General features: G+C 31.6%; 3 protein-coding genes across 3 annotated transcripts; 1 reads left to right on the top strand and 2 right to left on the bottom strand.

The window, feature by feature from the left end:
* Positions 1-1,004: 1,004 nt before the first annotated feature.
* On the bottom strand, positions 1,005-1,604 carry LOC137832667 (uncharacterized). The gene has a single exon (XM_068640968.1). It carries the CDS (start codon positions 1,477-1,479, stop codon positions 1,273-1,275), a length of 207 nt encoding a protein of 68 aa, XP_068497069.1. The 5' UTR covers positions 1,480-1,604; the 3' UTR covers positions 1,005-1,272.
* Positions 1,605-4,935: 3,331 nt separating this feature from the next.
* On the top strand, positions 4,936-17,011 carry LOC137827858 (3',5'-bisphosphate nucleotidase AHL). The gene is made up of 3 exons (XM_068634215.1): positions 4,936-5,343; positions 13,307-13,994; positions 16,510-17,011. Exons 1-3 carry the CDS (start codon positions 5,190-5,192, stop codon positions 16,811-16,813), a joined length of 1,146 nt encoding a protein of 381 aa, XP_068490316.1. The 5' UTR covers positions 4,936-5,189; the 3' UTR covers positions 16,814-17,011.
* Positions 17,012-21,848: 4,837 nt separating this feature from the next.
* Positions 21,849-23,885, bottom strand: LOC137807772 (uncharacterized). Its single transcript, XM_068608559.1, has 5 exons — positions 23,475-23,885; positions 23,160-23,385; positions 22,640-23,076; positions 22,208-22,558; positions 21,849-22,124 (listed from the first exon to the last, which is right to left on the bottom strand). The coding sequence occupies exons 1-5, from the start codon at positions 23,883-23,885 to the stop codon at positions 21,849-21,851; spliced, it is 1,701 nt and encodes a 566-aa protein (XP_068464660.1).
* Positions 23,886-27,274: the final 3,389 nt, after the last annotated feature.

Genomic DNA, 27,274 nt, shown 5'->3' with positions numbered 1-27,274 from the left:
CTTAGTACAAGGTCTATTTATTATATTGTCGTTGTATGTAGATGATATTCTGATAGCAAACAATACTAAAACTAAAGTAAAAATGTTAAATATGAATTGAATAGCAAGTTAGAAATGAAGGACTTGAAAAAGTTGATAGGAAGATTATTTTTTCTAAACAAATCTAAAATTATCAATAATTTATAATTTTATGACAAAAAAATTTCAATGTTTTGTTCTAGAAATTAATTTGACTGCTTATTGTAATTTCAAAAATGAAATTGGTTGATAATGTATAATTTTGAAAACCATTTTGTCGTTTATTGATTTTAGAAACCAATTACACTAATTATACAATTTTAGAAAATAAATTAACATTTGTTTTTATATAAAAAAATGTCACTTCATATGAATGTTTCTCACGCCGATTAAATTAAAACTGTTTTATAAAAATGATAGAATAAATAATTTTACCTAATGCATTTTACGTAATAAAAATATTTTATTTGATAAAAAAACGTTGTGAAGAGAAAAAACTAAAATAATACATTTGGGATGAAATATTTTTAAAAATTAGTATATTTGTTAGGAAAAAATTTCCCAAAAATATTTTTAAGAAATAAGAAAATGAAATAATTATTTTATATAAACTAAAATTACATATCAAAAATATTTTTTTAAATTATATAGGAAAATATATAAAGCAGCTTTTAGATATATATAAGTTACGAATAAACTAATGTTAATTAATAAATATACATTTGTATATACTTTTGTCCACACACGTGCTAATATTTATGTGCAGGGAAAATGAATATGAAATGTAGCATGGATTGAAGATTCCATACAAAGTACCTTTGTTAGAACTCTACAACTGCTTTCGAACATTAATAAATTCGCATTAAACTTCTTACAGCTGGTGTCCCACGACATTTTCAAAGGTATTCCCAATTAAAACATCATGGGACCATAGATACATGGCTTTATCTTAGGACTAAAAATAATTAAGAATGCAAGGGACATAATTAGCAAGAAAGCTATAGCCAATGAATTATCTTCATATGGAAAAATACAACTATTTTCATTTTTGTTGTTTATATGAAGAGAAAAAAAAAACCATGGTCATGCTCTCTAACATGAAGTGATTAAACCATCATCACTTACCTCAAGAAGACTATCCTATAAAACCAGATGTTTTCTTAGTCTCTTACAAAGTATTGTGAGATTTTTTTGTAACCTAAATTATGGTATGTGTGGCAGCCATCTAAAACTTTCTTGGAAAAAAATTCATCATCATGTATAAGACTTGAGCATGGCTCCACAGAAAGTGCACATGATAGCCTTCCAAGATTTGCAGTAGAAAGGAACGGAGCAAAATCTGGTTTGAGTAATCATGTCTGCCACACTGGCACCGCCGCCGCACCGTGAGCACGACCCCGCCACCGGCTTGCTCCGCTTCACTTTCTTTGTCTGATCCACCAGAAAACAAAAGCAAACCATGCTTCGTTCTTCTCCAACGTTGTTGTCGTGTTGCAACTGAATCTTTGCTGTTCCCTCTCTTCGGTTGTTTGGTTGCTCTAAGGAATTAGTGGTCTCTCGGTTTTTGATCTGGAATTGGGTGAATTGATGAGTTTATAAAGGAAACAGCGAAATGGTGAAGTGCGGTTCGTTAAGAGGTCAACTGTATGGGCCGTCAGATGTGCGACGCGTGTCATGTGGAATTGAATAGGTTGGACAGGTGTTAGGATCAAAATGGGTGTGCCAATGATTGTGATCATGTATTTGGCGCGGGAGACCTACTCGTTTCAAACGAGGTGTATTCCGTGGATGAGTACCACGTGGACGGTGAGGATCAGATTATGGGCGTGTAACGAAGTATGGGAAGTTTGAGCAAAGGAAGAGACTTTACGCGGAAAATACTCCCTCTATTATGTAGGTTGGGAATGGGAAGCTGTTGGGTGTTTCATTATCTTTATTTTTTTTTAAATGGTGCAATTTTTTTTTTATATTTTTAAAATAGAAAAAGTTTTTTATTTTCAGAAATGGATAAATAGTCAACACTAAGTATGTTTTTACTATAGAAAAATCCTCAATAGTACAACAATAAAAAAAAAATAATAACCACTTTAGGGATAATTCAACTCTTATACATGAATTCAATCATAACTTTTTTCAGTAGACTTACACTCATGTCTGCCTATATAGAATTCTCCTAGGTAACCCAGAGGAAGACACTTGAGGCAAACAATCATACAACTTAAATGAATACATCATGAGATCATCTTCATACAAACCAACAAATTTATGCACCAATCAGAAAAGGAAATAACCGTAAATTGTGACTTGAATGTAACCAATGACCAAGTCTTTAATTGAACCAAAGGAAATATTATTTCCCCTTTAAAGATTACGCTGTTTCTATGCTTTCAAATTTCGTTGACTACTGCGATCCAAATCACTCTCCAAACCTCATTCATCGAAGCAGGCGCATTGCTCATCCTAAACTGGACATAACAATGGGATGTTGTGAAACACGCTTTGCACGCCCAACCATGCATAATCATAAATATTTATTGGTGTCTTTTATTTTATAATTATAAACATACAGATTCATTAACTTAAAATTATTTATTTCAGGCATCAGATAATGGAAGTGGTGCTCCATCACCTAATCAATTAATAGGATCAAGTGCTGGAAGCAAAACTGATTAGGGATGTGTGTTTTAATTTTAAACTTGATTAGGGATGTATGAACTTTTTATGTGTTGTAATTTTCAATTATGTATAAACTTTTGAACAATATTATGCGTGCTTTAATTTTCAATGAAATAAAATGAATGAATGATTATAACTTTATACATTATTTTATTTTATTATGAAAATATATTATATATGTTTAGGTTAATTGTATAAAATAGATTATAAAAAAAATTATAAAAAAGTGGTGGTTAAATTTTATTTATTCAAAATTAAAATTAGGTTAGTTAAAAATGTCACTACTTACATATATTATGGCAACATAATCTTCTTCCATGAATTAAATTGCGACAATTATAACTAACAGTACTTATATATAAAAACCGTCACTACTTACACTATGTTTAAAGTGATGGAAGTTGCGGCGAGTAACATAAAACCGCTACAATAAACTTTGTGCCGACCATTTCTATGACGGTTTAGAAAACCGTCACAAACGTATATTATGAAAGTTATAAACATCAATTTATATGAAAATAACCGTCATAATATATATATATATATGAATAAAAGAATCAAACATTTTACCTTATCTAGATAGAGTAAAAAAAGCATTTCTAAATCTTTTTCTTAGTGAATAGTAAAAGCCTAAAAGAATTCTTGTCGCATTGAAAAATCTATCATACAAAACTTTATCAACTTTTTTAGAAGTTTAAAACAAATTATGTTATTATGTTTTGGATTTTAGTAATGTTGTAATATTCTTGTTTTCCTTTCCACATAATTCTCTTACTTTATAGTATAATTCAAATGATACTATTGGTTTAAGCAATTTGAACACGTACAATATTTTAAATTCTAATAATATTTTTTTATATAAAATAAATCACTGAGTTATACATTAAAAGAGGTGGAATGGTATCATTATACCGTATATAAATTATATTTTATTTATAATATAAAATTAAATTATAATATATACTAAAAAAGAGAAAAAATAATTTAAAAATAACTAATTTAAAAATAACAAATAATTAATTATTATATTAAATAAATTAAATACTATTTATAAACTAAAAAATATTGATATATAAATAATTTATATTATTAATATAAATTTATAAAATATTTTTTAAAATAATATTAACTACTTATCACTTAAAAATTTAAATTAATTTTTAATTATAAATCATTGATTAATTCATAATATAAGATAATTAATAGTTAAAATCTTGATTCTAAATATTAGATGTTGATTTAAAATTTATTTTATAAAAATCATTTTACATATTAATAATTTTTTTTATTTTATAAAATAATATTTAATTAATATATTATTTTTTTAAATAAATTTTTATTTACTGATAAAATTAAATTGTTACGAAACATGTGAATAATTTAGATTATCCATAATTTTATATTCAAGTTCTAGATTTATAATTTTGTTCGTCTAGAAAAAACTTCATAATTTATAGTTTTTTTTTACTTAACTATAACATGCAATATATATATATATATATATATATATATATATATATATATTAATATTAGCTGAAGAAAAAATTGTCATTTAAGTAATATTTCAAATGGGTAAGATTGCTTATGATGAAAACATGTGATCTACAATAAACAAAAGTATAAAATTATTTAGCTGATAATATTCAATAATAAAACTTTATAATTTCGGTGGTTTTTCCTAACTTGAGTAAGATGTTTCTTTTCATGAAGACTTGGAATCTATAATATAAAAAATAAAAAATGTCTTTGATTATTGAATTTTCTTACTTTTAATTAATGAATTAATTCTAAAAAATGTGTGAATTTGATATATTTTTTAAAAATTTATAATCGTTAAAAATTACCACTAAATAATAAATTAAATTAAAAAATTAAATTCTTATATTTTTCAAAAGAGGAACGACTAATTCATTAGTTTAAAAAGAAAAAAAAAATTAAAGTAAGTTTAATAAAAGAAATGCATAGACTAAATATGTTTTCCCTATAAAAATATAAAATTGTTTTTAATTTATTTTAAAACTTTCAAAATTTAGCTAAAAAGTATATATATATATATATATATATATATATATATATATTTGAAAAATCATTTAAAATAATTAAGAAAATGTTTTGTATTAATTAGCAGAGAGTGTGTCGTCTAAGTAGATTAAAGGTGGATCATACACACACGAGACAAAATAAAGAAAAGATATTAAGTTCTTAAGGTGCTTAAAATTTTTGCTATATTTTATCATGAAGAGAGGGTGCAATTCCGAGAAACCAAATCCCAGAAACTCCACTTTGGACGTGTTTCGTTTCATCTTTTTCTCAGTGAAAGGGCCACCCCACGTTTCACTTTCACTTTTCACTTTGGGAAACGATGCCATTGTGTCCGCCAAAACCCATCATGTAGGAGACTGTACTCGACTCTGGCTTTCCCTTTTCCCCTTTTTACGAGGTGGGCACGTCAGAATCATCTGATTCTCAACCCCAGTTTGTCACTTTTTTTGGCTATGGAGGAAGACAAGTACGCCAAGGAATTGGAGGTGGCCGTGAGGGTGGTCCATGTGGCCTGTGCTCTCTGTGAGAGGGTGCAGGAGAGGCTCCTTGAGACCACCAATGATCACGTTGTGTCCAAGGATGATGACTCTCCTGTTACTGTTGCAGGTATTGTGTTTAATTTTAATTTTAATGCAGACAAGTTCCGTTTTTTTTTGTTTTCATAATAATAGGATCGTTGCGAATTTAAAAATTGGTGTTGGGTATGATCTTTTTTTGTTTCTGCGGTGTGGGGAGGTGTGCATTTGAATCATTGTGTGATAGTTGCTGGCAAGATTGGTGTTTTGGTGTGGGGAATCAAATGGGGTTGTCAAAATCTTTGTTTTTATCACTGGTGAAGTAATGGATTGCCAGTTTGGATCAAATTTGTGAAATTTTAATTTTCAATATAATGTAGCTTGAGAATTTATGTGGGATTGGGAAAATTTTCTCTTGTCTTTGTAAAGTATTCAAGTGCGTTGTGATGGACCAGTATCGACATTAATCCAGTGAAGAATTGTGTTTTTATAGTGAATTTAAATCTTTAGAGGATAATTTAGCTTACAAGAAGATTTTCATTCTTTATTCTTTGTTTATGAATTCTGTTCTTCTTGGGTTTTTTGAGCTATTGCTTGGTGGTGAAGTGTTAGGTTAATTCTTCAGTAGATTATCTGATATCACATTTATATATGGCCATAATTTGATACATTCATTTGATCTTTGCATCGTTAAGGATTTTTTCATCTACTGTAATCCTCCGTGAATGGTGGCATCATAATTGCATTGTATGTGTCTTATAGACTTGTGATTTCTGACATCCACTGTGCACTGGCTTGTTCATCTAACTTGATGTATTCTATAAAACTAACTAGATGATTATGGTCATGATAAGGAACCATAAAACGTAAAACAACTTTTAGAGAAAAGTACATTGTTCATTGGTGCTTGACTATTTGTTTCTTTATCTCAAAGTGTTGCTGAACTTTTCCAGTAAAGCTGTTGAGAAGCTTCAGCTGTGTCTAAAGCTTAAGCTGTAAGATTAAAGGTCATGTTTGGTTTTATATCTAACGCACTCCCTCTTGAAGAGTCCTTCAGACTTGAGTCTGGACAATGCATATACCCCACCTACCTTATACTCTTAATTTAAGTATTATTTTGAAGAATGAGAAGACCAAGTATCAAACTCCTAACTGCATCATAGAGGCTATGATCCTACGTCATGAACTAGTTTCAACAACTTTTGTTAGATTATGTTATAATTATTAAAAGAAGGAACTAATCCTATATAATCAAGAATATCTATATTCTATATGTATTATTAAGGACATTTTTATTTATTATAGTATCATATCTTTGTTATTAGAAGATATCAAATCTCCTCTATTTATCGTATAGATTCATTTTCCACAATATAAATAAAATTGTCTCAGTCAGCTCAATGTTTATCTCTTTTGCCAGAGTTTAACAGGTTAATAGCCGTAGATGGTTTTACATTAATAAGCTATTTCGTACCAGAATTTTAAGCTGTGGCATAATTTGTATTGAGATATAAATGTACAATGTGTGTGCAGATGCACACTAGTATAAATCTAGGTTGGTGGTTGAAATTATGTAAATATTTTTACTTGTCTTTTTTAAGTTTACACTAAATCTATATGATGGTTCTGGCAGGTTTAAATTCCTTGATCTCCGATTCATAACCATAAATTATGAGAAATGCTTAAATTATTAGTAAATTGACTCAAGCATTCTGGCCTACTTTAAAAGTTTTTGATGTAGTTACTCACTTACCCATTGCAATGGGCACTCTAACATTTTTAATGCAGAAGAACAAAATTTATTGTGATAGAAACTGGTAGTACATGAAAGGAAATAGATGATATTCTAGGCGAATAACTCCTTTGCAGAGGTAGTATAACTTCTGCTTACAAAAGAAACTAGGAAAAACAGAAAATAGCAATGCAGAAAAGATGACAACCAGAGATGCAAGACGGAACCTCTATCCCCACCCCAAGGCAAAAGCCTAACCAATTTCTCACCCAATTTCTGTTCTCTGTTTTTGCTACTCTCTCCTACCCTATGGACACCTCCACTGTTTTTCCCATCATGGTAGAATAGTTCACTTCAATGTCCTTTGCCATGTCGACATTCTGTTATCCATGTCACACCTTCTAGTTTTGCATTTCCCTACTTGGTTCATTTGTTCTCAGCCCATCTTCCTTCTTTTTACCCGTCTATCAACAGGGGTTAAAGGCCGAACACATTAGTTTGTCCATAGTCATCCAGCAGGATTGGAATATTCAATATTTTTTCATCACATATGGAGACAGAATTATTTGAGTAACAGTAAACCTTGTATCACCCCAAAAAGAACACGTCTTGGATGCTTTCTGTGTGGAAACAAATCATTGACTCTGTGATGGAATCAGCTTTTTTAATTGTGCAGTCAGTGGTAGGAAACATCTAGATGGTTGGGATAAATTGAAATTTAGAGAAACATTTTCAGTTTTAAAGAAATTCAAACCAGCAGTTCAAAAACTCTTACAGATAGCCTTACTGGTTTGTTCAAATAAACTGATTGCACAGTAGGCCTAGCCAATTATATAATATAAAGAGGTTTGTTTTATTTTAGAACAAGGTATGATCTTGTCCAAAGAAAATCCATTAGTTAGTATGACTCACAATTTACTTTTTGGAAATATTGCAAGCATAATGTATCTTTCCCTTCATTAATTCATTTAGTGGTGCTAGTGCCACATTTATTTGTTGGCAGTATACATTCCTTTTTCATGTTTGGTTTCTAGTTGGTGTGAATCATTACATTGTAGCTGTAGAGTTTAAATGTATTTTTAGGTAAAATATCAAGTTAGGTTGACTTACTTTAGAGTTTTTGGTATTTTACTTTGATTGAGCATATTATGGGCAAATGTTTTAATGTCAACCTGTCATTTTCAAGTTGTTAGTTTTGTTGTGACTCTTGAAGGAGTATATATGAGAAAAAGAGGTTGAGAGATCTTAACTTGGATATATTTACTGATTCATATATATACATATGTGTGTGTGTGTATATATATATAGAAGGATCCATGACTTACAGTAGAAGCTGTAAGATAAAGAAAAAAAAAATAGAGTTTACCCCTAGGATTCTAGATTACAAATATTTTGGTCAGAAGATAATATAAACTATTCTAACACTTCTCCAGAAACTGGGGTATACAAATTGTAAGTTCCAAGCTTAGAACATATAAATTGAATCAGAGGTCCTCTTAAGGATTTTGTCAAAAATGTTTGCAAGTTGATCATTGGTCAACAAACTCGGTGTAAATTTCCTTGGACAAAGCTTTAATCTAACAAAATGTCGGTCAATTTCTATGTGTTTTGTCCTCTCGTGAAACACGTGAATGTGAAGAGTTGTTTGATTATCACAATGCATAATTATTTGTTGAATTTCACAAAACCTTAGTTCTTGGAGAAAATGTTTTATCCATACAAGTTCGCAAGTGAGTGATCTCATTGGCTTTAACACTTGATTGAGCAACTATATTCTGTTTCTTGCCTTTCCAAGAAATAATATTTCCTCTAATGAAAATACAATATCTAGTAGTGGAATGTTTGTCTATAGGAGACCCTTCCCAATCATCTTAACAATATCTTGATATTTAGGCACGTCCTTTATCTTAATAAAGTAGACCTTGTTCTGGAGCATTTTGAAGTATATGAGAATGTGAAGGACAACATTCCACTGATCAATGCACGGAGCTTGCATAAATTGAATAATCACATCAACTGCAGAAGATAGGACAAGCCTAATAATAATGAGATAATAAGTTTAACCACAAGTCTTGTGTATCTCTCTGGATCTAAGAAGGGGTCACTTTGTTCTGCCATTAATCTATGATTTTGATCTATAGGACTATCTGCGGTATACAATCAATCATTCATGTCTCTTTCAAGATATCAAATGCATATTTCCTTTGAGAAATTGTAATGCTTCTTTAATGGAGCTACATCAATGCCAACAACTTTTTTGAGAACATAGAGAGACCATTTCAATTTATAAACTAACCTAGACTCCCTTTGAGCAATTAAACCCTAAACAAAAGACATCGAGGAAATAAATCAGAAGTAAGAAGGAGATAATCAATGATAACTTAGAAAATTGTAAATAAACAAGTACTTTTTTGGAGAAAAAGGGGTCAATTGGAATCTTCATTAGCGGGAGTTGTGGTATTGAGTGACGATTGTGAAAGACTTGATGAAGATGACTCACCATGCAATAGTAGACCAATCACTTGTGGCCTATATTGGTAACTGAAGATAGGTGGCAATGACGACTTTGTTGGGTTTGATGTAGTAGAGGAATGTGGAGAGTTAGGTTGATTTAAGGTGTTCTGAGTATAACACTCGAATGATAAGACTTGTTGGACAGAGTCAACCTCTTAAAGAGAAGAAGGGAAGAAATCTTCAAAAATGGTGACACTTGCAGACATATAGTACCTTTTTGATTTTGGAGAATAAAAATACCCTTTTTGGAGGCGTGAATATCCTAGGATGTCACATTTGATGGGCTTTGGTGAGAAATTGTTCAGACCTGGAGTCATTTCATGTACAAAACACATAACTAAAGACACGAGGAGTAGCATAAAATAGAGGTAAATTTTGAACAAAATGGAATAAGGAATTTTATTATCAAGGGACAAACAAGACATTGTATTGATAAGAAAACAAGGCGTTAAAGTAACATCATCCTAGTGATGAATTGGTATATTAGCACCAAGTAATGAGGTGCATAGAATTTCAACCAAGTGTCTATTTTATTTTCTATACCATTTTGCTGAGGTGTATGAAAACAAGTGAATTGATGTAAAATTGTGAGCTTGAAGTAGTAGAAAAATCAAAAGAAAAATATTCTTTAGCATTATCACTTTTGAAGATATTGATAACTTGTCCAAATTGATTTTTTATTTCATTCAAGAAAGATATATAGATAGACTAGTTCAAAATGATCTTTCATTAAATAAACTCAAGTACATTTGGAGTATTCATCAATGAATGTAACAAAATATTGAAACCCAAAATATGTAACAATTTGGTTCCCAAATGTCTTGATTCATTTCGCTTGGAAATAGATGTTTTCCTAGTTGTCATGATTCATACTCTTGAACTTAAAGTTTACTTCAAGACCCATTGGTTTTAATTTTGGCAAATGTGGATGACCCAAGCGATCAAGTAGAAGTTTAAATGAAGGGGAAGCAAGACAAGACACAAATGACTTGGTCCCGAAATAGTACAATCCTTTGCACTCATGTCCTTCACCAATTACTTGATTTGTACCATGCTCTTGTATAACAAATTAATTGGTATAAAAGAGTACACAATAGTTTAATCACTTAGTTAATTAACTTAATGATATAAGTTTAGAGGCACATGAAGAAACAAATAGAACAAATTTTAAATTTAAAGAAAGAGAAAGGAAAACATGACCAACTTTGTGAGAAGCAATTTTGGATCCATTGGTTAAAGTTATGAAGTGAGGAAATTTAAGGGAAGAAATAGAAGAGAACAAGTAGGTATTACCTGAAATATGATCAGGAGCACTTGAGTCAATTATCTACAAACTTTGACTTTCCATGGATTATGAGATATAGGTTGTTGACAAATTGGTATGCGTGGAAGATTGTGTTTGACAGTTGGATTTTAACCTCAAATATTCTTGATATTCCTCACTAGAAAACCTTGGTTCAACTCTTTTGGATTTGGAGATATCTCTTGTCTTGTTAAGAAAAACATGCAAAGAGTAACAATCTTCTTAAGTATGACTCATTCTTTTAGAATAAAAGCATTGAGGGCGTCTTCAACTACCATGTCCTCCCCTATTGCCATGATCTCCCCTTCCACGAGTAGATACCATGACAAAAAATTTAGTAGATTCATGAATATTTCTACCTTTAGAGTTGGAACATAGAGCAGTTGTGTTGTTAGGCTTTCCATTTAAGGGACTTCTTGAATAGTTAAGATTTGATCTTGGATATTATCAAAATTTGGATTTATCGCATGAATAATCATGACCATATATAACTTGTCCAACTTCTGCTTGATTTCTTCCCGCGAGTTAGCTTTTAAGAACATCTTTAACTCCTCAACATCAAATTGATGTTTAGCTATAAAAGATGTCATGTCATGATTTGTTTGTTTGAGATGTTAGTTTATGGGCAGAATCGTAAAGTCTGAATGTCATTTGCAAAGATGCTTTGAGCCTTCTTGCAAAGGGATTTACATGTTTTAAATGTTCTATAGGTCAACAAAACAGAAAGTGGGAAGTCCAACATCTTCCATTATTCAACACTTGATGATATTTAACTGCTCTCTTTTCCAAGTGATCATGTAAACCTTGGAAAATAAACCAAAGTTCAACAAAAGCACATCAAGATAAATAACTTTTACCATTAAGTTTTTCCGAAGTAATCGATGGAGTACCAAAAATTGGAAAGGAAGGTCCAGTACATAAATGTCCCATAACTTAAACAGAAATAAAAAAACCAAAAAAGAAAGGAGTCCCCTAGGGTTCAAGAGAACCTATACGTGAATAATGTTAGAAATGTAAGTATGGGAGTTGGAAGGTATAACCAGTTTGTGGTTTGTAAATGGGTTGGGATACCCCTAAAGTATCCCTCTTAATTTAATTCATTCATTGCTGATAAAAAAAAAAAGTATGGGAGTTGGAATAGAGACAAAAGATGGTGGCACAATGGTGTTCTGGTGACAAGCAGGTGACATGTGGGCTGCACACGCTTAACTGAGCCACAAAGAGAAGTGGTGCTTGATGAAGTTTGAGAGAGAACCAGCCTTCGCAACTAGTCATGTTCAACATAGCTTGGAGAGACGCTTTAGATCCAATGGTTGCCGAATAAAGAGGTGGAGTTTGGCAAACAGTGGCCAAAGATAGTGGACGACGGTAGAAGAAATTTTCTCACAAGACAGTATAGGCAAAACGGGATCAACCTGTTCTGATACCAACAACTTAAAGGAGTATATTTGAGAAACAGAGTTTGAGAGATCTTAACTTGAATCTCCTTACTTGTTCAAATTCATATATATATATATATATATATTTTCAAGTTAAGATTCAAGTGAGGGTGGAGACGGTGATATTTTTTAGAAGTTGAAAAGTCAGAAACTTAGTATGTAAGTTTATGTTTCCCCTTTAAACAAACAAACCATCTACTTCCCATTTACATTTTCTCTTTAATGTACCTCTTGAGTTTCCCCTTCTCTATATAAATAAATAACCCTTCTCTATGCTGCCAGTCTCTTTTGCACTTCCACACCATTGCATGCTCTTCTCAATTCTTGTCAACACATAAAGTTTGGGTAGAAAGTATTTTTATGAATACTGTGAATTTTGATGTATCCTTTATCGTTTCCATTTAAAAGTCAATATGAAATTCCCTATTTTACTGCTTTTAGTTTCATCCAGTATATGGGATTTATGTTGTGGGTTTATGGAATATGGCATATAAGTAACTCTTATCTTTTATGAGAGTCATAGAATAGAACCAGTTTTCACTATTCATGGTTGCCTTCAATTTTTGAAGCTAATCCTCTATGCAAAATGATGGTGGAGGGGACTTCATTTTATGTATTTAATATTATTATTTTACATGGATAAATTAGATCCTTTTTTATTAGGCAACAATGTGTTCAAACTATTATATTTGACTAACTTTTTTATAGAGGATTTTGAATATATAAATCATCTTGATTGCCAATTTAAATAATTCGTGATAATATTCAATATATACATACATATATATTCGCATCACCATATCCTACATTTTGGAGATTATAGTTATTGTCTTGTTCGTGTTTGTGTCCATGCTTCATAGATCACAATTTTGCAGTCAAACCAAGCTATCTCGTTTATTTTCTTATAGCACTGAAACAAATCAGCCATATTTGGAATTGGGATATTTTACGTATGCTCCATTTTATCCTTGCAAATTCATTCATGATGCTCAAATTTTGTTTCTGGTTCAAATGTTGCTTACTGTTAATTGACTGGTTATTCCATTTCATATCTTTGTGTGAGTAGACTTTAGTGTTCAAGCAACTATTAGTTGGTTATTATCAGAAATATTTGGAGTTCAAAACGTTTCAATTGTGGCTGAAGAAGACATACAAACAATCTCCAAGGATGAATCAGCAAGCTTGCTGGAGGATGTTGTGAATACTGTGAATGAGTCTTTAGCTTTTGCATCCAAGTATGGTCTTCAAAGCCCAGAGACAACTCTAGGATCAACTGAAATTCTTGAGGCCATTGCCCGTTGCAACTCAACTGGAGGCCCCAGGGGAAGATATTGGGTACTTGATCCTGTTGATGGCACATTAGGATTTGTACGTGGGGATCAGTATGCTGTTGCTCTAGCTCTGATTGAGGATGGAAAAGTTGTTCTTGGAGTTCTGGGTTGTCCTAACTACCCAGTAAAGACAGAATGGCTTAATTATCATTACCAGCATCACCAAACAGCACCACAATCATCTGTAACAACTCCTGATACAGGAGGAAAAGGATGTGTGCTGTATGCTAAAAGAGGCAGTGGTGAGGCTTGGTTGCAGTCATTGATTGATGGAGAGAAAATGCTAGAATGGCCAAATCATGCTAAACTTATTCGTGTTTCTTCAATTGATGACCCGGCATTGGCTACTCTCTGTGAACCAGTGGAAAGGGCAAACTCAAACCATTCATTCACAGCTGGACTTGCTCACAGTGTGGGACTTAGGTATGTATATTTCCTCGTGTTTCATTCAAAATTTCCATAATTTGGACATATTTCATTCACTAATTCACTGAACTGAAAGTACTTTCTACATCAGTGCATTAGAAACATAAGAAACACTTAATGTAATCAGATCCCTATTATTCAAGGATATAATTAGATCCCTATTATTTAAGGATATAATTAGATCCCTATTATTTAAGGATATAATTAGATCCCTAGGATTCAAGCATATTAAACACTTCAATTCTAATATGCTAAATATGGAATAATAAAATGATTGGTGATGCTGTCCCTCAAGCTGGTAAATATGTATTTTCCATTACCAACTTGGAAACACTCCTTTCAAAGTTGTTGTTATTAAGCCCCTTTGATAGAAGGTTTGCAAGCTTGTCTTGATAGGAGACATATGGAATGCAGATTTGACCTCTGCTAGTTTTTCTTTGATAAAATGCCGATCAATGTCAATGTGTTTGGTTCTATTCTATCACATTACACGGAATTATGGGCTATGCTATAACAAATTTATTATCATAGTAAAGTCTCATTGCTTCATCCCACTTCATTCTTAAGTCTTCCAAAATGATTAAATGATTTTTAGTCATAGTAGTTCACAGATCCCTTGTGCCATTGCCCTGAACACTGCTTCAGCACTGGATCTTGCTACCACATTTTGTTTTTACTCTTCATAGTTACTAGATTCCCACCAGGTACAATATCTAGCAGTTGATCTCCTATCCACAATTGACCCAGCATTGTCAGCATCTGTATGTATGTACCCAACATTATCAGCATCTGTATGTATATAATTCGAGATTTACATTCTCATTTCGTTTGAACATAATTCCCTTGGTTGGAGTCCCTTTCCGATATTGCACAATTCTTAATGCACCCCGTGACTTACTCCAAATGCAACATCAAGTCTAGTGTGAGACAAATATACGAGTCTTCCAAATACTCTTTGGTACATTTCTTTGTCAACAACAATATCTTCTTCTGCATTTCCCAACTTCAGATTTGGATTAATTGGTATACTTGTATTGTAGGCTTACGTGTTATCTTCAATTGGTGTACCTCAATTCCCAAAAACTAACTTCAATCTTTGGAAGGCTTTGATTTAAAACTCCTTAGCTAGATGCTGGCTGAGTAGTTGTTGTTCCTTTTCATCATCACTTGTCACTATAATATCATCCACATACACCAGTGACACTGTTACACTCCCTGACTTGTGTCTTGAACAAACTGTGTGTGGTCTCCATGGCTTTTTTTGAAGTTCAAACTTAACATAACTTTAGTAAACCTTCCAAACCACGCTCGTGATGATTGGTTTAGTCCATATAAAGCCCTTTTTCGGTTTGCAAACTATATTGGTAGCTGTTTTCCCACCATATCTAGGGAGAAATTCTTTGTAAATCTCCTCTTCAAGTTCCCCATGAAGGAAAACATTTTTTACATCAAATTGTTGTAAGTTCCAACCATAATTAGCCGCTAGAGTTATCGCCTTTATTGTATTCATTTTTGCAATTGGAGCAAATGTTTCCACATAATCCACTCCATAAGTTTGAATGAATCCCTTAGCTACTAGTATATATTCATTTGCATCCTAATGGTTCTTTTCCTTTTGGTAGAGTAACAAATTCCAAGTACTATTCTTTTCTAGTGCCTCTATTTCGAGGTCCATGACCTGTTACCATTTTCTATAGTCAATGCCTCAAATAGAGAGGTAGCTGTTCTGGTAGTGTTTAGGCTTGTAAGGAAGGCTTTATGAGTAGGTGACAAGTGTTTAATAGATAATTTGTTAAAGGGTATTTGGCTCGGTGGTACATTTCTAGTCTCCTTCCTAAGGGTAATTGGAATGTCTAGGTCCTCATAGGTTGGTGTCAAACTGGATTCAGGTTCATGTGCAGTTGAGAAATCAGAGATTGATTCACTAGAGATCACAGGATTAGGATAAACAGTTACCTCTTGTAGTGTTGGATTCGATTCGTGAACATGGACACTTTAATTATAATATGTTAAATATGGAATAATAAAATATGATTAATATGATTGCTGCTGACCCTTATAAATAAAATCATTAAATTGATGATGATCCTAAGTTAACATAGGTAGTGCTTGGCTTAACTTTTTGTAGTTTTACTTTCCCTTAGAAGTATAAATTAGGCCAAACACATTTTGCTAAAAACTCTTATTAATTTTGAAGTTTATTTTCTATAAAAGAAAAAGGGGGGTAGATAAATTAAAAAAAAGAAAAAAAGTGAGGTAACTTTTTAAAGATAAAGTGCACACTTTAGCCTCCTTCCCTCTCATCCAGACCAGAACAACTTGATGAGTCAGCAATCAAACTTTCAGTTTTAAAGTTTTGAAACTCTTGTTTTGAACTTTAACTCTACTGTTTTCCCAGAAAGGAATTAAGAATGAAGCACTTAACTTGTAGCCTGATTTAGTCCTATATTTGAATTATTGTGTTTGAAAAGCATTGGTGGGATTGAATGTTCCCTCTGAAAATGTGGTGTAGAAAACAGCCATTGCGCGTGCATAGCATGGTGAAGTATGCAGCAATAGCACGGGGCGACGCAGAGATATTCATGAAATTTGCAAGGAGTGGGTACAAGGAGAAGATATGGGATCATGCTGCTGGTGTTGTGATTGTTGAGGAGGCTGGTGGTGTGGTGACTGATGCTGGAGGAGACCCTCTGGACTTTTCAAAGGGAGTGTACTTAGAAGGTCTTGACAGAGGTATAATTGCATGCTCTGGTCTCCCATTGCATCATAAATTTATTGCTGCTGTTTATGCCAGCTGGGACTCCTCAAATTTATGATCATCTCCTTTTTTTTCCCAAACATTGTCATGCATGTTAGTACATCTACTTTTCCACTCTTACACCATTCAGACTATACTAATTATAATCATTGATTAAGGATAAAAGTGTAACTATAAGCATTGATTAAATACTCAAAGGAGTATTTGATTTCACAAAACGTTTTTTTTTTTTAATATTACATTATTTTCACTTTGATTTCGGGTTTTCAATTTTATTATGGGGACGAATGAAAATAACTTTTATTGTGCTCTAATTACAGTATGCTAAATATCATTTTTACTTGTCTAAATATTAAATTTATTTTATTTATTAAATAATATAAAGATGTAGCATTATTCATTTCGGGCCTCTTAGTTTAGCACCCTCCAATTTTCTATTTGAATTTCCCATTTTTTTGCTTTTATTTTGTTTGCAAAATATCTTCAGAATTTTTTTTTATAAAATTTCATGTTAGCCATCACCATTTCAATTAGACCGACATTCCATTAATCTGAACTAAAATCATTAAATGAAAAAAATATTATTAAACTAAAATAAATAAATAAATAAAATTATAAACAAATATGAAAGATTAAGCTAATATATATATATATATATATATATATATATATATAAAAGAAAGAACCTTAAACTTAGATTAATCGAAATATAAGAGTATTATACCTATTATGAAAAAATTCTAAAGAAAAATTAAGGGAAACAATAGAACCAGACTAACACCTAGCTATGAAGACTCCATAAAAGATCTACACAAAAAAACTTTCTACTGTGATTTTTTTTTTTTCAAAATAAATTAAACATAATAAAAAACTGCTTTTATTTTCATCGGGTTTTTAAATTTTAACTCTACATAAACATTTTTTTTGAATTAATTTTAATCAGTGGAATACATGTTTATGCTGGAAGCATTTATAATGGGCAGATGATGAATTAGGTACCTCGTGTCCATGTGGCAATTTAGTCTTTTTAAAGAATGAAAAGTTTGATTTACTGAATATATTAATAAGTACAAATTGACCCCTATGCTTTACTTAATATCAAATTGATTCTTAAGTTTAATGATAAATGGTTTCACAAAATTTAATAAAAAGGTAAATATTGTCACTTTATAAGATTTTTCATTATTCTAAAGACTAAATTACATTGATTTATACTTCCATTTACTTATTTTGTAATTAAATACTAAAAAGATGTTTTTATCTTTTCACTGTAGCTGCTGAGTTTAAATAATATTTGGGAGTGCCAATAGCAGGAACCAATTTGCATATTTTTGTATTTTTCTGCCGTCCCTTAAATTGGGATGAAAAGCTTCAGTTAATTAGTGGATCATATATTGTATAGCTACCCCAAAAACTTTCAACAACTTTGTTTAAATGGAAAGATGTTTTGATGATTTAAAAATAATCTTTAATAACTTTAATATAATTTAAGTTCTGATTGCAAAAAATAGTGTAATTTTAGTTGAATATTGGGTAAATGGATAATTTTTTTAAAAAATGGAATTGGGTAAATCTTGATTTGAAACACGATTTCAAAATGAATAACACGTGATTTTAAACACGAATTTGGATTGAAATAGTATTAAGTACTAAAAGTGTGCTTAAAAACCCGTGTTCGCTTTCATCCAATGTAACCCATAGAGAATGTTCATGCAATGAAAATACAATGATAGAGCTTTATTGAAAACCCTAAAGCTATGAAATTCTAATAACTTTTAAGGCTACCCTAAAGCTATGAAATTCTAATAACTTTTAAGGCTAATTCTCCCTTCAGCTGATCAATTCAAATTGGCACCCGATTGTAGACTTGAAGAGATAAAACTGTCCTTAGGCTTTGTTTAGATTAGAGAGTGAGGGGAGTGGAAAGTTGAGGGTGAGGTGGAGTAGAAGTGTGAAGAAAGTTGAGGTTGTTTGGATTGGGGTATGTTAGAGTAGACGTGCGAATAAAATTTATTGAAATTTGTGAGTGATGTGATGGTTGTAAGAATATTATAAATTATTTTGAATAGTAAAATTTGTAAGATTACAAATTTATCCTTGTATATAAAAAAAGAATAAATAATGATGAATATTTTTCATATTTTAGTTAATTAAGTTTCATTTATAAATAAAAAAAATGTTAAATTGAAAGAAATCATGAATTTTAATTTTAAATTTAAGTATAATTTGATTATTTAACATTTTATTTATTTTATTTTATTTTTTACTTAACTTAATTTATTTACATAATTTTAATATTATATAAGAATTTTTAAATTATGTTATGTTATATATATACAAATATATATAAAATTAATTTTAATAATGATTTTCATTATTCTGAATAGCAAAATGAATATATTTTAAAAAGAAAATAGATATTTAGAATATAAAATGAATATTAAGTAGTTGTCAAAATATATAATATAAAGTCATTATATTTAATTTGGAAAGAGATATAAAGACATGTTAATTTGTTTGTAATTTTCAAATTATGTAAAAATGAAGAACATAATAATGTTAATTAGAAAAAAAAAGACATCTTCAGTAATAACATTTTAATCCTTCTTGTGGAAACCTTCAAACGGTTTTCTAGAAGACATATTTTATTCTGTTGTATGATAATAATTGCATCTTTTTCATCGGCAACGTCTTCAATGCACCATTTGAAAAAATTACAGTCTAGAACCATGTCACTTCTAATCTGTTTTCAAGAAAACAATAAAATTGAACAATGAATAAGTTTAAAATAACATTCTTAAGTTTGTATCAAACCTAATTGAATAAATTTTACCTTGTAGTTGAGACAACCCCAAAAAAAATTTCCAGCATTTTTTTCTGTTGTCTCTATTCTCAAAACAACAAACTGTCCACAATCACAAATAGAAGCAACGATGACACTTGTGCTCCCAGTAGCATGGGTAAAAGTACCACGTTTTTGCACACTACAACCAATACAACTAGATGACGACGTGTTCTGATACGCAGACATTGAATGACACTTAACCAATGTTGTTGAAGTTCCGTATTAGGGTTTAAAGACACAAATATGATTTATGCATAATAGAAATAAAATGGTAAAAAAGTTGCATTAAAAATAATATGATTATGTAAATAAGTAGCATGAAAAGTAACATAAAACCTTAATATTAAATAACAATTTGTCAATGGTCAACATAAAAAATAACAATAACAATTCATTAATGTTCAACATGAAATTTAGAAATAAAAATAACAATGACAATAACATAATGATAATACAATCAATGGCCTTGATGACGTCGAATGTCATTCAGAGTATCCTCAATTCGGTCCATCCTTTGATCAACCCTGTCAATGCGGGTATTCATGTTTTGTATGCCGGACAAAATTTGAGTTAACAATTCGGTTTGATTGGGGATTGCCGCCTTAGGTTGACCACCTTCAACATGTTGTGCTGGCAATTCATCCTCTTCATCATCTTCTTCGTGTGCATGGTGAGGCCTACCAAGTTGCCATATGCCATTGACATGGAATATATTTAATTTTGTCATACTTTTTTTCCCAAAGTAATGATTCCAGCCTAACATTATTGCTTGTTCATTCGACAAGTCGAAGCCATACACCTGCAAGATCCTCGTTATCAAATTTGCATATGGGAGAGACATCTTGTTATCCCGACATTTGATGATGTGTTGCATGATGTAATGAGGTCAATTAATGCGTACATTATTTTTTATGAACCACAACATGAAAATATCTTCATTCAGTAGTTGTGCAAAGTTGCTTCCACGAGGGCACAAGATATGCACCCATGTGTAATGAGTCGGTCATTCATTTTCAAATTATTGACATTTTTGAGATTTTCACCTTCAACATCTTCACGAATCATGGACAATAATGCTAGTGCTCGATCAAAATTCAGTTCCTCAGGGATCGTCCCAGGGGTTAACTTAAGACCGTCATACTGTAGATGAGCAATGATCATCCAATCCATTTCTTTAATGTGTATCATCTTTTCGCAAATCTCAATGGCAAGGTGACCAACAGGTGTGATTTTTACATTTGTATAAAATACTCTTACCAAGTCCTCATAATACGGAAGATTAATTTCAAGGAAAGGTTGTAAACCTTGCCAATTCAGAAGATTTTGGAATTCAAATCCTAGAGTAGCAAAAAATGGAGTATGCATAACTTTTCGTGGTAATACTGGTCTTGCATGAAACTTCTTTTCAAACACCACCATTTGACGTTTGGTACTAAAGTATCTTGAATAATCAAGAACTTGTTCAATTCTCGTTGTTGGCTGAGGAGGAACGTCAACATCTTCTGCTGGAGATTTAACCTTATGGGTTCTGTTACGTTTCTGGAATGATGATGCCATGTATAATGCAATTACTACAATAAATAACTAAACAAAAGTTAACATAATATCATAAACATAATGGTAGGTCTTTTCAAACACAGTAGTACAAGTTCACAAAGCAAAATATTACATGGCCAATGAAAGTAGAAGTTCACAAAGCAAAATATTACATGTCTAATAATAAACAAACACAGTCAAATATTACATGTCCAATAATTAAAGGTAATGCCGATGCAGAGATATGAAATCAACGCCTAGTCATAAATCCAAACAACTTTGTCATGCGATGCTCATATGGCATCCCAAATAGTTGCTTAACTCTTCTGCGATGGTCACATAAAAACTCGTAGCATTGATCCATGAGTTGTTCATCCTGAATGTTAAGCTTGATGAGCATTGCCCAAATATCAGACTCTGAGTACTGGTATGAGGCATGGCGTCGATGATGGTGTACATGCTTAGCATATAGGCCGTTTCTTCGTCTAATTTCGGCAGCTATATCTTGAGCTGTCGTTGCTTGTGCACGAGCAATATTCACCAACTGAGAGACATTTTCATTTCCATCCTTCATTGATGACACACATTGTTGAAGATTAGTATACAACATTGCAAAATGTTCATCAATGTCGTCCATAGTAGGGCCTTTTCTCTTTGATCCTCGAGATGAGGATGTGCCCGCAGAGCCAGCAGACAGCATAAAAGGAGTGTTTTATGGTGTGTCTGAAAGAGTGTCACTAGATTGGAATTGAGGAGCAGGTGATCGTGGGACGTAGTCATCTGCCTCCTCATAGTTCGGTTGCTCGGGGATATAATCCATATTATTGTCCCCAAGGTTGACACTGAAATTGCTCATGTCAGGAGGTGAATTGATGTCACGGGCGGTCCTGACCCGACTTCCCGTGGCTCTATCATTAGACCACAACTCCTCCATGAGGTCATAATGGCGAATGGGATTCACACGCCATTTCGCCGCAGATGGTTTGGCCTACATAGATGTCACATATTAGTATTTTATGCCAAATGTGAAGTCAAATGTATTTGTTAAATAAAAAATACTTATCATCATACCTTAATCAACTCACTCCAAACTTCGTCCTCGGCTTCAAAATGTTTGGTGGTCTGGTTCCATGCGAAACCACTCAATCCACCAAACAAATCATGGACTTCCCTCCACCTGTCCTTGAGGCTTTTCTGGCGGTTCTTGACATGATTTTTCTTAATACCCGATAAGCCAACCTCATTTAAAGCCATAACTATGTTAGTGTATCCCTGAGTGGTCCAGCTACCATCAATTCTACACCCTTTTCGTACCTCATCAATCATTGCATTAAGCAAAATTAGGTTCATCTCCGCCGTCCACTTCATGAACTCTCGATAAGAACCAGATGAATTTGAAGCAACATTTTTCCCGCGATCCATCTAATTAACTTAAATAAAGTTAGGATGACAAACATTGAAAAATAGGACAAAATATATTATTTCTTGAAATTAATTGTTTACATAATCTTTCCACATTTCGTTTGCTATAGTGTCCCTAATATGACACCCTAGCCTATAGTCATGTTCACGAGCATGGGTGGTGCTTGGTTGGACATCTTCTTGTAACAATTCATTATCTACTTCTTCAAGCATAAACTCATCATTGTCGACCCCGCGTAGAAAGTTATGCAGAATACAACAAGCTAAAACAATTTTTGTCATAGTATCCACATCATAATGTGGCTCAGTCCCACTGGCTATAATTGGAAAACGTTTTTTGAGCACCCCAAAAGTTCTCTCAATTACATTTCTAAGTGATGAATGTCGATGATTAAACAACTCTTTTGCATTTTGTGGCCCTCTTCGCGAATATTCTTTCAAATGGTATCTCACCCCACGATAAGGTGCTATTATATTTCGTTTTAACATAAAACCTGCATCACCAAGATAGTATTTTCCTACAAAGATTGTGGAAAGTTGGGTTAGTATATAGTACTACAACCTTTTAATTTTTTTGCACACCCAATCCCCTATAACTAACCTTCTGGAATAACCAAAGGATCATCTCCTACCAAAGCATATTTCAATATCCTTGAATCGGAGGCAGTTCCTTCCCAACCGGCTAGGACATATGTGAACTTCATGTCAAAGTCACAACCTGCGAATATGTTTTGGGTTGGCCAATCTTTTCTCCCTCGAAAACGAGGTGCATCAGCACGTGCAACCTTAACACGTACATGACTCCCATCTATGGCCCCTAAACAATCCTAATGTAAACAAAATTTCATAACTTTAATTGAACACAAAATAAATAACACATTACACATAATTTGAAGTAATCTTATCATCAACAAACCTTAAAGTAGGGGAAAAATCGACTGTTTTTAAGGATGTGTGGTTCTACAACCGTTCTATTTGGTTGAATTAAGAATTGCCCCTCCAACCTTAAAATTGCAGTCAAAACATTATGAAAGTGATGGGAAACTGTTTCTCCATACCGATGGAAAAAGAATGACACACTTCGATTCTTCACATTATGCCCAATAATGTGCAGAAATTTCGCTACTTGTTCTTCCACGGTTGATCGATGTGCATCTTTAACAAGTCCAGTTGCCCGTATTTGTTCACATAATTTAATGAAAACTTCCGGTCCCATGCTAATAATATCACGAGATTGTTCACTGTGAACCAAGTACTCCATCAATTCTTGTCTGTGACGCTCTTTTTGTGGTTGGGACTCACTCATACAGTTGCTTCTAGTAGGCATCGTGCGTAACAAAATTCAATCCAAAAGCAATCATACAAAGGATCATGACTGATGCACCTTCATTATTATTTTTTATTTGTTCTTCGATTTGTGAAATTAAATTCATGTTCGCCGCAACAAGATCTTCATAAATTGCAACTGTTTCCTCAAAGTGTACCATCTCTGTCTCGTCATAATGTCTTTCCGAATTCATACCGAACGCGGTTACCGCTTCGGTGTAAAAGTACACCAATACAGTGACCCTAAAACGTATTTTTAATTAATTTTAATGAAAATTTTATTATAAATTACTATATCATTTAATTTTTGTAATATAACCAAAATTATATAAATATATACATAAATTATATTTTTCAATCATATAATTTAATCAAACAACATGTAAATATAAACAAACAAAATAAACAATAACGTAAAATTAATGAACTATCATAACAAATATAACTATACAAAACCTACAAATTTAAAAATTCTATTTAATTTATGTAAAAAAATTTACTATTCATTTTAATTACTATATCATTTTGTATAATATTTTTAATTATAACATTAACATTTTTTTGTCAAATAAAAATAAAAAACCCTAAACATTAGAAATTATTTTTTCCATTGTCAAAATTTTATTTATAAATAAAAAATTCATTTTTAAAAAAAAATTCTAATTTCAAAAAATAAAGGTCAAAATCATATTTCTACTCTAAACTTTTATTGCTTTTCTTAATTACTACAATATTTTTATAATGTTTTTAATTATAACATTAATAAATTATGTTAAATCTAAAAAAAATGAAAACCCTAAACATTATAAATTTTGAATTCCTTTCTGTCAAAAATAACTTTTTTAAATATTTTTTATAAATAATTCAATTTTAAATAAATAATTACTTTCTACATTTATTATTAAAATATCAGATTTCTTCTCAAAAGTTTTACTGATTTTTTTAATTAATACAAGATTTTTTCTAAAGTTTTTAATTATAACATTAAAAATTTATGTAAGATAAAAAAAAATCCTACAAATTACAAATTTCTATTTTCACTTGTAAAAATATTCATTTTAAAAAAATAAATTTTTTTCTTATAAACAATTAAATCTTATAACAAAAATTAGTAAAACATTCAGTTTTTAATGTTTTTAATGATAACATTAATAATTTATGTCAAATCTAAAAAAATATTAACTAAACATTATCAAATTTTATTTTCATTCTGTAAAAATATTATTTACAAATAAAAAAATATTTCTTATAAAAAATTTAATTTTTAAAAACTAATAACTATCTACATTTATTATTAATAATTCAAATTTATTCTCTAAACTTTTTCTGCCTTTTTAAATTATTATAACATTTAATTGTAACATCAATAATTCATGTAAAATAAAAAATAACCCTACAGAATACAAATATTCATTTTAAATAAATAAATCTATTCTCTTATAAACGATTAAATGTTAAAAAAAAATAACAATGTACATTTATTATTAAAAATATAAACAATATTTATGTAAACTTTTTCAGTTTTCTTTAATTACTACAACATTTTTTTAATTGTTTTAATTATAATATTAATAATTTATGTTAAATATAAAAAAAACCTAAACTTTAAAATTTCTATTTTCATTCTGTAAATCATTAATTTTATACAAATAAATATTTTTCTTAAATGTTAAAAAAATAATGACTATCTACAAAAATTAAAAAAAAAAATCAAATAAAGAAATTAAAAACAACATTAATTTATTAACTCATTAACATAATTAACTAAACTAAACCCTAAACAAATTATATAGCAAAACAATAATCTCCAAACAGAAATAGAAAACAGAAATTAAAATCATAAAGTTAACATAAAAAAATAAAAAATCTGAAGAACAGTAGTGAAGAACAACACAATAGGGAGCACAATGAGGATGAAGAACACACCGGGAGAGTGCCTGAAAATTAAGCAAATTAAGCAACCCAGAAAATTTCACAAAGCTCACAAAAAATTAGAACATAATCGATTATTCCATCAGTTACAAACAAAGGATAATCGATTATCCAAAAAAATCAACCATAATCGATTATTGAAGAAGGCAAAAAACAAGCTTAATCGATTATCAAAAGCTATAATCGATTATCACCATTTTTGAACGCTTAAGATAATCGATTATGTCTTCAATTTTTAACAGATAATCGATTATTGGCTTTGCATAACCGATTATCAACTCCATAATCGATTATGTGGTCAGTGATTTTTCAGCCATAATCGATTAAGCACCATTGAAGCAAAGTCGTATGCTCACCTGAGATCAACCAAGCACCTGAGATGAACCAATCACAATGTTAGTGAACCCCTACCACACACTCTGATGCCTTACTAATCTCTCCAACCCCAGTACAACTCAACACATATGAGGACAAGCTTCGGTTTCGGTTTCTTTGGTTTCTTTGATAAGTGAAACAGCCATGCATGGTTTTATATACTCAACACCCAACTTAATGCACACCTACTCCTCACCCACTGAATTCACAGTCTACACAACCTTCAATGGTCAAACGATTCCTGAGCCAAGTCAGGAATCTTACGCTTTGATGTGGCATGCATGCAGGGGGCAATGGTTTGTCCTGGAATGGAGAGGAAAAAAGCAAGGGCACAAGCGTAACTTCAGAGCTGTGACGTGGCACTCCCTCTCATGATCCCAACTTTCTCTTCATCTTGGAGAAGAGCCCAAATTCACTTCACTTTCTCCGCCCTTCCTCCCTCACCCGCATTGAACACTGGAACCAAACGGGGTGGTACTGAGACTTCCGTCGTCGACAACAGTACCACCCCCAGAACCAAACATAGCCTTAATGAATTTTATATTAGGTCAAGTGAGGTATGTGCACCCAATATAATTAGAGACCTGCACCCAACCCTCAGACGCTTGGAGTCATTTGCACCCAACCCACACCCGCAGTGAGTCATTTGCACCGTTTTCCTCTTTGTTTTCGCAGGGAACCACAACGCAGTCGTCAACCACCTTCGTTTCGTTCGATTTCGGTGGCAGAGCAGCAGCTGCCACGACAAAGGAGCCCTTGAACGGAGAGGAACCCCGAAGCGAACGTCGGAGAAGACAAGGTAAGTGACTTCTGGATATTTTTGTTCGGAATTATAGTTTGACTTGTGGATAAATTTATGCGTAATCATAGTTTGTGCCTTCCGGATATTTTTGTGCGGAAGTCATATTTGACTTGTGGATATTTCTATCCGATATTTGTAATTGTTGTGTGGATGACTTCGTCCGTAAGTTGTGTGAATTTATTCTGGATATTAATATCCGTATTTGTGTTAGGTAGTTAGCACAACAATATGTTATTTTTGGATTGTTCTTTTATACTATCTGTTTTCCATTGTAATTTTGG

Source organism: Phaseolus vulgaris, chromosome 11 (genome assembly GCF_000499845.2).
Source record: "Phaseolus vulgaris cultivar G19833 chromosome 11, P. vulgaris v2.0, whole genome shotgun sequence".
NCBI lineage: Eukaryota > Viridiplantae > Streptophyta > Magnoliopsida > Fabales > Fabaceae > Phaseolus > Phaseolus vulgaris.
This window is presented reverse-complemented; position numbering and strand designations above follow the sequence as displayed.